This window comes from Myxine glutinosa, unplaced genomic scaffold (assembly GCF_964187855.1).
Source record: "Myxine glutinosa unplaced genomic scaffold, kmMyxGlut1.1 SCAFFOLD_477, whole genome shotgun sequence".
In the NCBI taxonomy this organism is placed as follows: domain Eukaryota; kingdom Metazoa; phylum Chordata; class Myxini; order Myxiniformes; family Myxinidae; genus Myxine; species Myxine glutinosa.
The window spans coordinates 97959-116412 of record NW_027616574.1 but is presented as its reverse complement, the minus strand read 5'-3'; the positions used below and the strand labels follow the sequence as shown (position 1 = coordinate 116412).

The following is an 18454-nucleotide window of genomic DNA, read 5'->3' as shown; positions in this document are numbered from 1 at the left end:
CTCTCTCTGCGGTTTGGAGGGCAGGTTTTCCGATGGACGTTCGTCACCGCCGACGTGCCCATGGCACTGCTTGGCGCGGACTTCCTGTGCGCTAATGGGCTCCTGGTCGACGTCAAGCGCAGACGGCTTGTCCAGGCCGAGACGTTCAGCTCGCTCGCGTGTGCGTTGCCCAGCTCAACGAGCGGCTTGCCAAGCGGCTTGCCGAACGATTCGGTTCCGGCCACGTTGGTCTGTACGCTTCCGGCAGCGGACGCATTCACCCGCCTCCTCGCCGGCTTCCCGGCCCTCACGCGGCCCACCTTCTCAGCGGGGGCCGTCAAGCACGGGGTGGCCCATCACATCCCCACCGTCGGGCCACCGGTCTACGCCCGGGCACGCCGCCTCGAGCCGACGAAGCTGGCGGTGGCAAAAGCGGAGTTCGCTACCCTGGAGCGACTAGGCATCGTTCGGCGCTCAGAGAGCGCTTGGGCGTCGCCGCTGCACATCGTGCCGAAGCCCGGCGGGGGATGGCGACCGTGCGGGGACTATCGCCGTCTCAATGACGCCACGACTCCCGACCGCTACCCCGTCCCCCACATTCAGGACTTTTCCGCCCGTTTGGCAGGCATGTCCTTCTTCTCGAAGGTGGACCTCATACGCGGCTACCATCAGGTCCCCGTCAGGCCGGAGGACGTCCCGAAGACGGCGGTCATCACGCCATTCGGACTCTTCGAGTTCCTGCGCATGCCCTTCGGTCTGAAGAATGCGGCTCAGGCGTTCCAGCGACTGATGGACAGCGTCCTGCGCGACTTGGATTTTGTCTACGTCTACCTGGACGATATCCTCGTCGCCAGCGCGTCCCGCGAAGAGCACCTACGCCACCTCCGCACGCTCTTCGAACGCCTGGGCCAGCATGGCCTGATTGTGAACCCCGCAAAGTGCCGGTTCGGCGCCGCCACAATCGATTTTCTGGGGCACCGTGTCACCAGGCACGGCGCCGACCCCCTGCCGGCCAAGGTGGAGGCGGTGAAGGGGTTTCCGCGCCCCCGCACGATCAGAGGGCTGCAGGAGTTCCTGGGCATGGTGAACTTTTACCATCGGTTCCTGCCCCGTATCGCCCAGCTCCTGCGCCCCCTGCACGAAGCTCTCCGAGGTAAGCCGGGCAAAGGCGACGTTACCTGGACCGAGCAGATGGACACGGCGTTCACGGGCGCGAAGCTCGCCTTGGCTAACGCCACCATGCTCGCGCACCCGGCGCCCGATGCACCGATCGCCCTCACCACCGATGCCTCAGACTACGCGGTGGGCGCGGTGCACGAGCAATGGGTGCGTGGAGCTTGGCAACCACTGGCGTTCTTTAGCCGGCAGCTTCGCCCGCCCGAACGCCGTTACAGTACCTTCGACCGCGAGTTGCTCGGACTTCACTTGGCGGTCAGGCACTTCCGCCATCTGCTCGAGGGCCGGGCGTTCACTGCCTTCGTCGACCACAAGCCGCTGATCTTCGCGATGGGCAAGGTCACCGAGCCGTGGTCGGCCCGGCAGCAGCGTCACCTCTCGGCCGTGTCCGAGTACACGACGGACATCCAGCACGTCGCGGGGAAGGACAACCCGGTGGCGGATTGACTTTCCCGGGCCGTCGCCCACGCAGTCCACCTCGGCATCGACTATGCCCGGATGGCAGCGGACCAGGCCGCTGACCCCGACGTCCAGGCCTTGCGGACCGCCGTCACGGGCCTCCGCGTCACCGAGGTGCCGTTCGACGGCGCGGGCGCGGCCCTCTTGTGCGACGTCTCCCTCGGGCGTCCTCGCCCCATTGTGCCCGCGGGCTGGCAGCGCCAGGTGTTTGACGCCATCCACGGCCTGTCCCACCCGGGCGTGAGGGCCTCCCAAAGGCTGATCGCCGACAAGTTCGTCTGGCATGGCCTCCGGAAGGCCGTCCGCGCCTGGGCCAGGACGTGCCTCGCGTGCCAGCGCGCCAAGGTGCACCGGCACACCCAGGCCCCGTTGGCCCCGTTCACGGTGCCGGAACGCCGGTTTGACCACGTCCACGTGGACCTGGTGGGACCTCTGCCCCCCTCGCGGGGTTTCACCTACGTCCTCACCATGGTGGACCGCACCACCCGGTGGCCGGAGGCCGTGCCCTTGGCGTCGACAACGGCGGCCGATGTCGCGCAGGCTTTCATCGCCACCTGGGTCGCCCGGTTCGGCGCCCCCTCAGACATCTCATCCGACCGCGGCCCCCAGTTCACCTCGGAGCTCTGGGGGGCGGTTGCGCAGGGGCTCGGGGTCCGGCTGCACCGAACCACGGCCTACCACCCCCAGGCTAACGGCCTGTGTGAGCGATTTCACCGCTCATTGAAGGCCGCGCTCCGGGCCACCCTCCGCGACGGCGGCTGGGTCGACAGGCTCCCCTGGGTCCTGCTGGGCCTCCAGACGGCGCCCAAGGAGGACCTGCGCGCATCCGCGGCGGAGTTGGTCTTCGGGCAACCGCTGCCGGTGCCGGGCGAGTTCCTCCCCGACTCCACGGCACCATGGTCCGCGGCACAGCAGCGCTCCGCTCTGCAAGAGACAGCCCAGAGGTTCACCCCGGTGCCAACGGCATGCCACGGGCACCCACCGACGCACGTCGCCCCGGAGCTTCGCACGGCGGAGTACGTCTTCGTCCGCCACGATGCCCATCGGACACCACTGCGGCCCCCGTACGACGGGCCTTTCCGCGTGCTGGAGACCGGGGCAAAGCACTTCACCCTGGACATCGGCGGTACTCCTGACCGCGTTTCGGTAGCCCGCCTCAAGCCGGCCCACCTCGATGTGGACCATCCACCGCCAGTGGCCCGACCCCCACGTCGGGGCCGCCCTCCTGCGGGCGGACCCCCGGCACCGCCCAGCCCCGCCGCCACGGCGCCCCCCGGTCCTGCACCCATCCCAGGGGCAGCCAGGGGCATCCCACCTGGTATCCCTGCACCCCGGACGCCGCCGATCGCCAGGGGGCGCTTCGGCCGGGTCATTCGTCTGCCCCGCAAACTGGCCCTCCAGGTGCGCGGGAATTCTGGGGGGGCGCGTGTGGCGGACACAAAAGCCCACTGGCGTGGTGACATCATTCCACGCACCAAGTGGGCGGTGGCCACGCCCGAGGGGTAGGCGTGGCCTCATGATATACACCGGGCGACCAGCCCGGAGGAGTTCAGTGTTACAGTGTAGTCTTACAATAAAGACGTTTATATGTTACCGCTTGTCCGCTTCCTCCTTGCTCACAAGCAGCGCGCGTAACGCCGCGCTTTAGAATAAACTAGAGACGGTCAATGACTTCAAGTATCTTGGTTCCTGGGTTACACAACAGCTCAGGATGATCAATCAAAGGAAACCTTCATTTAGAGCCTGCAACAAATTTTTAAGAATATGTAAATCAATACTCTTGGCATATCAAGGAATGACTGATCATGTATGACAACAGTTGAGTCTGTCCTGTTTTTTGGAAGTGAAGCATGGATCTCCACTGCGATGCACGAGAAGGGAATTCATGGACACTATACTCTACTACTTTGTTCAGCTTTCAATGTCCATTGGTCTGAACATAGGACAAATAAAGAACTCAATGGTTCTCTTCCGAGGCTGTTGGGTAAAATGAGAAGATGTCTCAGGATTGCTGAGCACTGCCACCACCACAAAAACGAACCTGTTTCCAATCTTATACTCTGGACAAATAAATGTGGAAAGCCGAAGCAGGGCAGACCAGCTCTCAACTACATCACCATGATGAAGAAGGATAAGGTCCTGGAGACATAGGAACTGCAGCCAGCAATGCTTGATCGATAGGACTGGAAGTTGAGGATCAATGCCATCTGGGTTTGGCCTAAGATAGACTTACGAAGGTTTTGGTTGTGCTGTGGGTAGTTTGGTTATGTTGGGTGGTTTGCCATTCCCTTGCAGTTTGGAATTTGTTCAGGGTGCTTTCGATAACTCACCAACTCTTTGCAAAGGACAACAAGAGATCTTTAACGTCCACCAACGACCAGGTCCTACAGGTAAACGTCCTTCTGACAGAGGTCACACGCATTCATGTGTCGACCTGAATGCGGCACAACGGAATGACAGTTTATATAGCGAGTCGAGATTAAAACCCAAGTTAGCCAGTGAACAACCGAGTGCACATACCTTCAAGGTACCTTGCAGACCCTTAAAAAATAGAATTTAAAAATCTACTTTGAATAGCACCATAGCCCTTTTTTTTTTTTTGTATACAAGATCGAGGCTCATGTAAGAGCTAACATTAATCACAAATACAAAACTGACACAAAAAACATATGATAAAGGGAGCGGGACAAGATGGGGAGAGAGAGTGAAGCACACAAGTACAACAGTAGAGAACAGGGACATCGGGAGATCTGTGGGAGGGAGAGGGCTTGGGAACTGGGGGTGGGACGGGGGGTGGGAGAGATATAAAACACATGGACACTGCTAGAACTTCCAGGAAAGAAGTCGGTATTTCAAAAAAGTGGATCTGGGGTGAATTTACGGGAGTAGAAAAGATCAAGGTTTTGGATGGGGGAAGATAAGAGATGGTGGTGAACAGCTGTTTTAAAGACATGGAGGGAGGAGTGGGATTGAAGAGAGTGTGGGAGTTTGTTCCAGAGGCGGGAGAAGAGAGGAATGAAGGAGTGAAGGTGAGCAGAGAGTCTTGATTTTAGCAGTTTAACCATAAGAGGGTTTCTGGCAGATCTTGTGCGACCTGTAGGAATATTTGGAGGACAGAGCCGAGAGAGAGCTGCGGGAGCAAGGCCGGAGAGGAGTCGGTAGAAGACAGAGAGACCATCTACCTGCCTGCGGTGAGAGAGTGAAAGGCCCTCGGAATTAGCTTCATCTCGAGAGATTCCAATGATTCTGAAAGCTTTGGTTTCTACAGCGTGAAGCCGAGTTATGTGTGAGGCAGACATCGAACCATGTGATCAGTGCCGCTCGTTTTCATAGAGAACTAATAATGCTGCAACCTAGGAAATACCTTTGTGATTAATCAGGTGAAAGATGAGATCATGATCCATGCTCTACACAGAGCATCAGTGTTGCCAAAGGAGTTTATATGGCCAGGGTTACAACACTGGAGGGGTTACCTTTCCGACACACTAAGTCAAGACAGAAATTTGTAAGTTGTTCAAGGTCACTTCTGCCCATCCGCCAACACTGGACGATGCTTGCCTTCACCTGCAAGATCAGTTCTTCATTATTCTGTGATGCAACAGGTCTCAAGTGACCAGTTGGCTTTCTACCAATGGCGACACTTCACTTCTGGAGGTGGTAATGCCCATCTTTCACTCTCCCTTCTCCTGTTCTTCCCCAGCTCGTTTAAGCCCCTCAAATCATGTGTGCCCATCTTTGTCACAGTTCTCAGAGAGCTTCTGAAACACTGTGGGGTCTGAAAGTTCACTCTGAGCTCACTGGTTCAGACTGTTGTTTACTTTCTGGACTAGGAGTCAATTGTCAGACATTCCATTCTGCTTCTGACATTGCCAGTTCTTTGAATTACTTATGCTGCAAGCAGGGAGATAGCTTATCACAGCATATTGTGTTTTTTCCCCTGCTTGACTTGCATGCTTGTTACAAGCCACTGTGGTGCTCATTTTGTTGTTACAAACTAAATTCAGCATCAAGATGTTGTTTCCCATGATTGCGTAGACTTTAAGCAACACTCAGCATTCAAGCAATCCAAGCGCATTGCACGATTGGCACGATGGTGTATTGATACTTGCTTCATCAAACTCATTTATTCTGATTTTTAAGGAACACCGTCAATACCATCAAATTCATTTAGTCTGTGGAACTTTTCCAAATATCACAGCATGCAAGGTATTTAATTATTTATATGAAGTCCAATAGAGCATTGATTCCCAAATACAGGCTGGACTCCTCTATCGCCACTCGGAAAAGCTCCAAAAATCCAGGCGTATTGCCCACTTCTATTCTTTTGTTCCTCTTTATCTCTCGTCTATAGAACCAAACTCTGGTGTCAGTTGAATCACCTTCTTCACTCCAGGGCTTCGTGAAATCATGGTTTACTAAATCCTATAATTTTCCAGTTACTGTCCTTTCCTTCCCTCTTTAACTGTTTGTTCCTTTCCTTGCTTGTTTTGTCCATGTGGGGCCCTGCAGCTCCACTGCCTGCACATTAACATTTTTACCCCCCATTACCACACTCTTCCATGAGCTTGCATCATGTATGACCAAAAACCCAAAAAACCTTTGGACGTGAGAAGGTTTAACTGAGAGCATCATCAGTATTACTGCTGAGACACTCGGTCACCTCCTGGATGGACAGCCCAAAAACTTGAGGCCTCCAGCCTTTGGCTGCAGAGGCATTCAATAAATAGATCAAGTTGTAGGATATACTACGTCTAATAGGTTGAGCATGTCGTGCCAAAGTGGGAATACCCTACCTGCTCCAATGAGAGAGAATAAAAGTTGTGTTGCTCAGGAGGTCTCGGTTGCTGCCGGTCCACTCACAGGTCACCTGCTGCAGATCTCGTGTGAAGCACCTCATGCTCAAATGTCCTGGGATGACAATCCCACATGGCTCATGTTAAATGTGAATCGTGCCTTGACCTGTGTTCCGAGTACACGTTTCGGACAAAAAGCCTTCTTCATAAAACTAGAAAAACTGATTTTGCTTTGATCAACTTTTTCCATAATAACAAAATATGGTGGGTAGTTTAGAGGAATAAAATTGCTCGAAGAGCTATAATGGACTCAACGATGTAGCTTTGCATCACTTTATAAAAAGTGGAGCAAACTATTCAGTCACCTGTAACTAAAGCTGGCATTGCCTGAGCCACTGGTGACCACGGCCCCCATGATCCAAAGAATGTTGATGTGGGCACGGGCCTGGCACGGACGTGAAAGTTGTACGGTACATCCAGAAACTGACACTCCACTTCCACTGAACTTTGCATGGTTTTCAACAACTTCTGAAAAGGCCACAGTAGAAACAATGTGCTAAATGATGTTCCTTAAAAAAAAAATCTAGAACAACACTCTGACGTCACAACGTTGATCGATATGCCTCTGCCCACATTACTCAAAAATATACTCAAAAATCTAATCAGTTCATCTTTGCATCATATATAATGAAAATAAATACCAGTTACTGCACAGTAGTTACAAGAAGGAAGCCGGACATTAACAATACATACATACACACACATGCACGCACACATACATAAACACACACACACACACACACACACATGCACACATTCACACACACACACACACACACACACACACACACACACACACACACACACACACACACACACACACACATATACTATATACATACATATATATATATATATATATATATATATATATATATTGTTGCAGTTTTGAGTTTTGTACAGTCAGTATAATAAAAGTTAAAATTTCCCCCTCATAGTTAGTCACACAAGCAACATGTAGCCTCACGATAGTGTAGTTATCTCTTAGTATTTGTGAGCTTAGTCCTTTTCCTATGTTAGTTCTGCATTGAGTAGAGTCAGGAGAATAGGTCCTACTTCTACCGACTATCCAGCCTCCCTAGCCTCATGCCCATTTGCGCTGACTTTGGTTCATTTTGGGCGAATTAACACGAGGCAGGCCTAGGAGGGTCGGGGTGGAGCCGAATGAGAGCGGCAGAGGAGCTGACGGTAAGCACGAGCCGCCAATCAGGGCTGAGAGGTTGTGGCGGCAGCACTGTGTCACAGGGTGTGGTTCGAGAGGGTTCGAGAAGGTTCGGGGGCGTATCTATATAACCCATCGCACAAAGCCCCCAAGAGGACTGAAGGACTTGTCCCCGAGAGGACTCGCTGATGAGAAGGAGAATTCGCGCGCACTGACCAACCAGGAGGAATCGTTGACGAGCAGGAATTAAGAGCGTCAAAGAACTGTGAGAGATACGCGGGTGAAGAAAGATGCGCATGAACCGGAATATGCGCTATTATAAAGTGATGCTCGGTTGAGCTGGAGGCCGATCCGCATACAGTGCATTAAGTCGCGCGAGTGAGCGTGAGTCGTACCTGGCAGGAGTAATACCTTGTCAGTGGACTCATTCCTATTGAGAGGAGTGGTCCAATTGTATGATTGTATGACCATGCATTGTGGCCCCTCGGGGTCAGGATGCATGTGTTTGAATGACCATGTGCTTCAGCCTTTGGGCTGATGTGCATGTGTAATGTTATTGGGACAGCCTTGATAGACGTTGTGGCTTGGCTGTGGGGTCAAGGTGCACGTCCAAGGCTGTTCAAATGTTTGATGTTTTACCTTTTTTCATCGTAAAAAAGGCAGGCCTTAGCGCTGGCCTCATAAGCGTGATAACAGCTGTGTAATCGCCAGCCACGCAGAGAGACGCGCACTTTCCCTTATACCTCATCGGCTGCCTTTGTTCGGGAGACGCGCTACGAGGTTCCTTCCACCGCCTGCTGCCATCTTCGCGGGACGTGCTGGGACCGTGGAGAGCCGGATGGGGCCGTTCCTGGACGACCACGTCGACGCGTTTGGCTGAAACATCAACCCATCTGCAATTCTCTGTGTGAGTGTGACGGGCCCGAGTCTGGGAAGGAAGATAAGACTGTCTAAGTGCTGCTCTGTGTCTCTGCGTCCCGATCATTGTATATACGTGTGGGAATAATTAAACCTGTGTTCTTCCTTTTTCCATTCGATCGTTCCTGTGATTTCCTCATTGGCTAAGCGTGGTACGAATAGAACCGCTCGAATCTGGTTCCATTACCTAAACTGCACGGACCACGTGGTACTCAATCCACTCGGCGTACCCAAACCACACGTGGCTCGTGCGAGGATTGCTTCCTCGCTTCCGTGGCGGTGCAGGGATTTAGGTACGAGCAAGACCTGGTCCCGAAACCCTACTTTGTGTTTGCCCGGAAGGGGCGTTTCAAGTCTCGGTTCCGCCAAGCCCAGAAAGAACAAGAGAAAAAATCCCCCCTTGGTAAGGGGAAGAAGGGCGGCAGAGAACCGTAACAATATATATATATATATATATATATCTATTTATATATATATATATATATATATATATATATATATATATATATATATATATATATATATATATATATATATCAACACATAAATACATATACATACACAGGTACATATAAACACACCTATACAAAAAAACATACATAGATATATTATGTACTTGTAAGAACATGTAAAAGCTATTTTATATTTGAAGTTATAACCTTAACCTATAAGCAAATAACTGGTTTTCCAACTGCCCGGATAATCAGCTGGGCACCGTTTTTCATTGACGTTTCGATCCTTTCAGCCCAGAATCAGATCCAGCAATACTTTTAGCCAGTTTGTTCAAAATCACATCACTGGTTCATGGGTTGGCATGGTAACATAATTTTTACTTCACATGACCTCTGACCTTTGGCCTCTTGACTCCAAAATTTGGAGTCAAGACAACTTCTGAGTCTTTGCATCATGTATACTTATACCATGTTTGTTCAAAATCCCATCACTGGCTCATGAGTTGGTATGGCAACATATGTTTTACTTCACATGACCTCTGACTTTTGACCTCTTGACCCCAAAATATAATCAGTTCATCTTTTCATCATTATACATACCTGTACAAAGTTTGATTTCAATATTCCTTCAGCTTTTCTCAAGCTATCACATTTTTACTTGACATCACCTCTGACCTTTGACCTCTTGATGCCATAATCCAGTTAGTGCATCTTTGCATCATATATACTTATAACAAGTTTGTGAAAAATCCCATCACTTGTTCACATGTTGACGTGGCAACATAAATTTTATGTAACATGACCTCTGACTTTTGACCTATTGACTCCAAAATCGAATCAGTTCGTCTTTGCAATCATATATACTTATACCAAGTTTGTTCAAAATCCCATCACTGGCTCATGAGTTTGTGTGGCAACATTAGCATGACCTCTGACTTTTGACCTCTTGACCCCAAAATATAATCAGCTCATCTTTTCATCATTATACTAGTACATACCTGTACGAATTTTGACTTGGATCCCTTCAGTCATTCTTAAGTTATCACGGTAACAAAATAATTGTAACTTAACATGACCTCTGACCTTTGCCCTTTTGACCCCAAAATCGAATCAGTTTATCTTTGCATCATTATACAAAACTGTACGAAGTTTGAATTATATCACTTCAGCCGTTCTCAAGTTATAAACCTATTACGGACGTTGACCTTTGACATTTGACCACTACTCCCCAATATCAATTAATCTTTGCATCATAATACATACTTGTACCAACTTTGGTCAGAATCCCATCACTGGTTCACAAGTTAAACGGTAACAGTATTTTTTTTTAACCTAACATGACCTCTGACCTTTGACCTCGTGAGCCCAAAGTCGAATCAGTTAATCTCTACCTCATTATATATGCATGCACGAAGTTTGACTAAGATCCCTTTTGCCATTGTCAAGTTATTACGGTAACGAAAACCTATCACTGGACGGACAGACAGACAGACTGCTGGACGGACAGCCCGAAAACCTAATGCCTACGGCGACAAAAACAATGGCAGCACCATTTATACAATTCATCATCAAAATACCTGTACCGTTTCACGATAGGTATTTTTGCCATTCCCTTTAGGTAAGCAATTCTTTCACAAGAACACAGCAAACGTCAAAATCACCTTTGTAGCAGGTGCACGTCGAAGATAAAAACTGCATGGAAACCAAAGTGTGTTTTGCTTTAAGATTGCGAAGCATCGATCAAGGAAGATCAGCAAGAAAAAATATAAAAATAAAAACTTTCCAGTGCCAAACCTCATGAAACAAAAACACCGAGCACATTACAAAGAGCCTTTCCTGTGGAACATTTTGTATTCACCACATGGAACAAAAGGAACACACCATTCCAATATGAGCCTCCGAAAGAAAATTGATTGACCCAGAAGACCCAAAAGACACTGAGGATCCAAAAGACCCTGAAGACCCAAAAGACCCAAAAGACTAAAATGATCAAAAGGACGGAAAAGATGCCGAAGACCAAAATACCCCAAAGACCCTTAAATACCCCCGAAGACCCAAAATACCCTGAAGATCCAAATGACCTGAAGACCCAAAAGACCCCAAAGACCCAAAATATCTAAAGACCCAAAATACACGGAGGAACCAAAAAGACCCAAGGACCCCAAATACCCCAAAGGACCGAAAAGACTCTGAAGACACAGAAGAACCCAAGGACCCAGAAGACCCAAAAGACCCTGAGGATCCAAAAGACCCAAGGATCCAAAATTCCTTGAGGACCCAAAATATCCCAAAGACCCTTAAAGACCCCGAAGATCCAAAAGAACACCAAAATACCCTAAAAAGCCATGAATACACAAAATACCCTGAAGACCTAGAAGACTGAAAAGACCCAAAAGACCCTTAAAGATTCTGAACACATAAAAGACCCTGAGGACATAAAAGACCCTGAGGGCCCAAGGGCCAAAAGACCCAGAGGACCCAAAAGACCCAGAGGACCCAAAAGACCCAAAATACCCCGAGGAGGCAAAAGACCTGGAGGACCCAAAAGACCCTGAGTACCTAAAAGACCCAGAGTACCTAAAAGACACTGAAGACCTAAAAGACCCAGAGGACCAAAACTACCCAAATGATCCAGAGGACCCAGAGGACCAAAAAGACCCCGAGGACCCAAATAACCAGAGGACTCATAAGAACCAAAGACCCCAAAGATCCAAAAGAACAGTAATTACGTCTCTTCTATTGGAATTATACTTCCAAACCGAACCTCTGGGGTGGTGTACAAAAGCGTTTTTTTTTCAAAATAACAATAAATACAAGGTGCAGGGAGATTAAATTCGCTGCACACGATGTGCAATGTGTGCAAAGTAAAACGAGTGTTCATTTACCTCTGTAGAATTTGTAATAAATAAATATAATACATAAGCACACCTGACACTCGGCTGAAGCTTCAGACTTTGGCATGCTCACAAAGCTGCACCATCGAATAAACTCATCCAACCAGTAATGTTTCTGATAGATGCTATCGTCCCCCTGTAGGCAAGGCTTGTAATTTGGTCAGAGTACCGAAGATGACTTGTGCACCTTTTGCAAAATGACACCATGGATATTTAACAACATTCACCGACTAATGTTCCCAGGATGTAACACTCAACTTAAAGCCCATCTGAAGGATGGAAATTAATGGTAGCGAACCAGACTTGTTGGCACACTGGTTAGAGTCTGGAAGGTCGGTGGCGGAGGTAATAATGCTATGGACAAACCTGGCTCTGTGTGCTTCCATTGGTCCAATATTCCAGTTGGTAATCCACATAGAAGGAGGGAACATCAATTGATTGCCAGTGCACCATCAGCCGGGCTTGCTGTCCTGTCGGAGTCACGTTCACCCACTGCAGACCATGCAACTCAACTAGAAGGAGGAAGAACCAGTGCATACTATTCCATTGGTCCATTTTGTGAAAATGGTCTAAAGTGAGATGCTAACATATCGTGCACACACAGACCTATTCACTGCATTGCCTGAACAGACTGCGTACCTGCCAAATTAAGGTTTTTTTCATATTTACATTTCCACCTATAATTAATATGTTTGTAGTGCCAGAAATTTGTTTGTTTGTAGTGCGGCCAAAAATATTTTTTCAAAGTTAGCATTTTCTCATCTCCAGCTGTCCTACTCAATGATGCGGGTGCAAAAGTTTTCCTTCCCCATCTGCAAGCCAAACCCTAGAGATAGGAACCTTCAGTTCACCTGCACACCTCTTTCTATCTGCACACCTCTTTCAATGCCAGATACCTACTCTCCGATTACTCTTCATATTGATTGGTCAGCCCACATTGATGTGACTGATGATATGTTTGATGCATGATGTGAATGAGTCACAAATGTTCAAAGTACCATCCATCACAATGGAGGAGAGGGGGTAAGCTCTTTATTTTGTAATAACATTATTATTTTGTAATAACATTAATTTTATGCTATTATCATTAATGGTGTTATTACTTTTGTTATTATAAGCACCTTAGGAAAAATGCCACGATTATCTATCTTAACATACACCTTAACACGGATTCCACCCAAGGTGGAAAACCCCCTTGGGGGAAGGGGGAAAATGAAGTCTCTACAACCTCCATCATGTGACCCTTAGTCCTCCTGCCAAGTTTAGTTGAGATTGCATAAATAACGACAGAATGTATCGCGGTCAGACAGACAGACAGATACCAAATTGCATATTTTAGTATGATAATGCATTTCCAAGCTTTTAGCCAGACAGTGTTGTTGTCTTGCAATAGATTTATGAAAGCCCAAACTTACATTTTTGATCTGCAAACATACTGTCACAGTGCAAGGATTTCCAGGACGAGCCATTCACTTTGTATTCCAGAAGGAACAAGAACTTTGTGAAATAGTAAACTTCACCGATAAACCATTGGATTTTGGTTCTCCCACCGGCCGTTACCAATTCTTTCTGTTCTGTGCATTCCGTTGGTTCTGTTGCATCCCTGGAAAGTACGGACATTATTAGTGCACAACATTATAATTACTGGTATTTTGATAATATTGGTCATAATAATCAAATAAGCTGCATTATGGGAGGAGAAACAAACACATTGATAAGGACCATTCCATAAGATCCATTCTGCATGCGGATACTTAGATGCAGATCCTCAGAATACTTAGATGCAATTGCTTTGATTCCCGACAAATAATTCACCTTCAGACACAATCGCCTGCAAGCTAAGCGCCGCCCCTCTCCCTGCTGAGTGGATACACCTGATGTACGATTCTCGATTGCATAAAGCACTGTTATTTCTTTTTACCTGCGACATGTCACAGGTCTACAAGAGCTTCACGTTGCTGTTGTTCTTGTTGGGGTTCTTGATGGGGGTCGATTTTTGAAATGTGCACCCATTGGTCACACAGCTGCCAGACCACACCCACATCTGTGGCTTGGATCCACCCTCCATAGCACCGAGACCAAATAATATAGCCACCATCTTAGTTTTCTGGTGGGCCTAACACATTAGTTATGTAGGCCTCTGCTGATTACATTGATAAGCTAACCACATTATGCATGGCCGCCATCTTGGTTTTCCGGTGGGCCTAAGACATCAGGCCTGTAGGCCTCTGCTGATTATACACTGCCGGGGGTTGTTGCGTCAGATTTCCATTTGGCTTTATTTGGGTCGAGTGTTATTCACAATGAGGGGATCCAAAAACTCTAATCTATGTCGAATAATAGTAAGGTTTCGTCAAGCCCGTCAGAACGCATGGTACCTCAGGATGTACGGTAATCAAGCATTACGTTATGCAAACTATTTAATAACGCATTAAATGTGTGTTTCCCAATCAAGCTGTTCATCTTTTAAGAGTGCTTTAAATACATGTTTCCCAATCAGCTCATTACCGTATTTTGTCACAGGTTGTGAGCATAATGCGGTCATTTTTGTTTTAATATAAATTTTCCTTCCGTTTCCGGTTTCTGAGCTGTGGATGTGCGTTTTCGCCTCTGCCAACGTTTTTGCGTTTTTGTTGTGTTTTTGCTGTTTATTTTGTTGTCTCCGTGTTTGCTGTGTGCTCCGAGTCCGGTTTTGTTCTAAAATTAGTGCCAATTTGCGAGTATTCGTCGAACTTTTTCTACCGGATTATTTGAGGCCTACCTTTTCCTAGTTTGAGTCCACGTTTGCTCTTTATTGTCTATTCTGTCTATCACCTTCAGCCCTCTTGTTTCCGCTTCAATCCCCTTACCTCTTCTTCAATTCCTCCTAATTATACCCCGTTTAGTGTTTTAAAAAGTAAAAATAATAACACCTAGAAAGCATCTGAAAATGCAAAGCGTCCATTTGTATTCCAACGTCTTCGTCTTCATCCGTATACTCAAAATAACGAAAACAGTTAAAAAAACACAAAATGAAATTGATGATTTTATGCAGCCTTGACCTTTGAGCTTTAGATCTAAAAAAAACCATTTGACTCCTACCTTTTGATTAGTAAACCAATTCTGTGACCCGATATGCAAATTCTTTAAATTTCAAGTCAATCAGGTGAAAATTAGTGATTTTACGCAATCTTGACCTTTGACTTTTTGATCTAAAAAAAAATCAGCTTCTAGGTTTTGATTGGTGAACCAATTCAGTGACCCAATATGCAAATTCTTAGATTTCAGGTCAATTGGATGAAAATTGACAATTTTATGTGATGCTGACCTTTGACCTTTTGACCAAATTATTAATTTGCCTTCTCCAAATTCTCATAATAAAGCTTTATTGAACATTTGATGACAAAACTCAAATGGTAAATTGAAATTTCCAGTCAATATGGATGAAAATTGATGATTTTATGTGATGCTGACGTTTGACCTTTTGACAAAATTATTAATTTGCCTTCTCCTTATCATCATAATAAACCTTTCGTGAAAATTTGATGAAAATAGCTAAAATGGTAAAAAAAAAGAAAAAAAGGTTATGGCCCAGACTGACACACAGACAGACAGACACACAGACAGACAGACAGACACACAGAAGTAATTGAAAAACCCTGTCTCCTGCTGCACAAGGAACAGAATAATAATAATTTCAATTCCTTACCTTCAACCTTGCATCTCACGGATCACCGCTCTCTACAATTTTTACAGTTTCCCACTCGACATTCCCACTGTTATCAGCCTGGTGTTGGCTTAGCAGTTAGGGCGTGGCTTGGGATCCTAGGATCTTGAGTTCGAATCCCGGTCGATCGCTGAATTAACGCCAGGGGTTGACTCAGCCTGTCAAACGAGGTCGGCAAATTGAGTACCAGCTTGCTGGGATGAATGATCCCGGTGTGTACCCCGATTTAGAATAGGTACACCGTATCCCTGCCCATCGTAAGAGGTGACTAAGGGTTGGTGACAGGAAGGGCATCCGGCCATAAAAACATTGCCTCAAACAGGGAACCATGATTGTCATGGGACCCGCAAGTGTCATGGGGCCCACAAGGCTAACTAACCCCCGCTCTAGCGGGGAAAAATGGCCTTTTTCACCTGCACTACTGATTTTAAAACGATAATTATCGTTTATAATTATCGTTTAAAACGATAAAAAATTATAATTCATTCATATTCATTCATTCCCACTGTGATCGTGAACGCTTTCATCACACAGCTAAACTTTATTTTCTTCAACCTTTAAACTTGACCCACTTGCCAACAGTTTCAATAAATAAAAAAATCAGTTTCAAACAGTCCACTGAAACCTTCAGAGAGGCTTTAGCATGTTTAAAGAAGGCTGAACTGCAGAGAAATGTCATTTTTGGGTGATGTCATACATATTCGTGATTTTCACAGGTTTCCCCTTCTAGATCTCTTAAGATTTTTTTTTATACACTACATGGCCAAAAGTATGCGGACACCACTTCTAATTAGTGGATTCGGCTGTTTCAGCCACACCCATTGCTGACAGGTATATATAATCAAGCACACAGCCATGCAATCTCCATAGACAAACATTGGCAGTAGAATTGGGCCCCACTGAAGAGCTCAGTGACTTTCAACATGGCACCGTCATAGAATGCCACCTTTCCAACAAGTCAGTTCGTCAAATTTCTGCCCTGCTAGAGCTGCCCCGGTCAACTGTAAGTGCTGTTATTGTGAAGTGGAAACGTCTAGGAGCAACAACAGCTCAGCAGTGAAGTGGTAGACCACACAAACTCACAGAGCGGGACCGCCGAGTGCTGAAGCGCGTAAAAATCGTCTGTCCTCGGTTGCAACACTCACTACCAAGTTCCAAACTGTCTCTGGAAACAACGTCAGCACAACAGCTGTTCATTGGGAGCTTCATGAAATGGGTTTCCATGGCCGAGCAGCCGCACACAAGCCTAAGATCACCATGCGCAATGCCAAGCGTCGGCTGGAGTGGTGGAAAGCTCATCACCATTGGACTCTGGAGCAGTGGAAACGTGTTCCCTGGAGTGATGAATCATGCTTCACCATCTGGCAGTCCGACGGATGAATCTGGGTTTGGTGGATGCCAGGAGAACACTACCTGCCCGAATGCATAGTGCCAACTGTAAAGTATGGTGGAGGAAGAATAATGGTCTGGGGCTGTTTTTCATTGTTCGGGCTAGGCCCCTTAGTTCCAGTGAAGGGAAATCTTAATGCTACAGCATACAATGACATTCTAGACGATTGTGTGCTTCCAACTTTGTGGCAACAGTTTGGGGAAGGCCCTTTCAGCATGACAATGCCCCCCATGCACAAAGCGAAGTCCATACAGAAATGGTTTGTCGAGATCGGTGTGGAAGAACCTCACTGGCCTGCACAGAGTCCTGAGCTCCACCCCATCAAACACCTTTGGGATAAATTGGAATGCCAACTGCGAGCCAGGCCTAATCGCCCAACATCAGTGCCCGACCTCACTCATGCTCTTGTGGATAAATGGAAGCAAATCCCCGCAGCAATGTTCCAACATCTAGTGGAAAGCCTTCCCAGAAGAGAGGAGGCTGTTATCGCAGCATTAATACCAATTCCATATTAATGCCCATGATTTTGGAATAAGATGTTCAACGAGCAAATATAGGTGTAATGTTCGGATGTCCACACACTTTTGGCCATGTAATGTATGTGATAGAAATCATATTCAGAGGTATAAAACAGCAGACATACTTTTTGTTGCAATTTGTTCAAGGTTGACCAAAGATTTTTCATAAAATGCCTGTACATTCAGGGACCACCAATTGGATTCCCATCAAGGACCACATATTAGATTCCCATCAGAGATCACCTACTAGCCTCCCATCAGGGACCACCCAGTAGACTCCCCTCAGGAACCACCTATTAGACTCCCATCAGGGACCACCTATTAGACTCCCATCAGGGACCGCTTATTATACCACTTATTATCAGGGACCACTTATTAGACACTTATCAGGGACCACTTATTAGACTTCCATCAGGGACCACCTATTAGACTCACATCAGGGACCACCCAGTAGACTCCCCTCAGGAACCATCTATTAGACTCCCATCAGGGACCACTTATTCGACTCCCATCAGGGACCACCTATTAGACTCACATCAGGGACCACCTATTGGACTCTATTGTTGATGATCCATTCAGAAATCTCAAGCGGAAGAGCAATCTTGTCAACACGCACAGCCATTAACCAACAACTATTATAATATAGATTAAAATTATCATATATTATTACAATGGTCACATTGCAATTCGTACAGTGTGTGTCATACACTTACTCAAAATAGTAGAGTAGCCTATAGGTGGCATCACGTGTGGTGGTATTGGAAGGCAGGTTGTAGTTGCAGCGGATCTTGCTGTAGTAGGGACTGAAACATTTTACTGCCCGAGTCGTGAAGTTCTTTTTTCTACCTAGAAAGCAAAGATGTTACAAAACCATCTATTTTAATCCAGAGGAAGAGGCTGTTCCATGTGCATGACTGCGGTGTCTGCAATAGTATCAACAATCACTT

At 47.2% G+C, this 18454-nt stretch overlaps 1 protein-coding gene across 3 annotated transcripts in view; it reads right to left on the bottom strand.

Annotated features, from left to right (window-relative positions):
- LOC137425235 (uncharacterized) overlaps positions 1 to 18454 on the bottom strand; it is a 67226-nt gene that overhangs the window by 35055 nt on the left and 13717 nt on the right. For 2 of the 3 annotated variants that reach the window (XM_068113447.2, XM_078768792.1), the window contains exons 2-6: positions 18221 to 18353; positions 13309 to 13496; positions 12260 to 12405; positions 6773 to 6935; positions 6408 to 6522 (exon numbers count right to left, since the gene is read on the bottom strand). In XM_068113447.2, the coding sequence (XP_067969548.2) occupies positions 6408 to 6522; positions 6773 to 6935; positions 12260 to 12405; positions 13309 to 13496; positions 18221 to 18353 (745 nt within the window). The remainder of the gene's footprint in view (positions 1 to 6407; positions 6523 to 6772; positions 6936 to 12259; positions 12406 to 13308; positions 13497 to 18220; positions 18354 to 18454) is intronic. The other variant, XM_078768791.1, reaches the window with a different exon arrangement.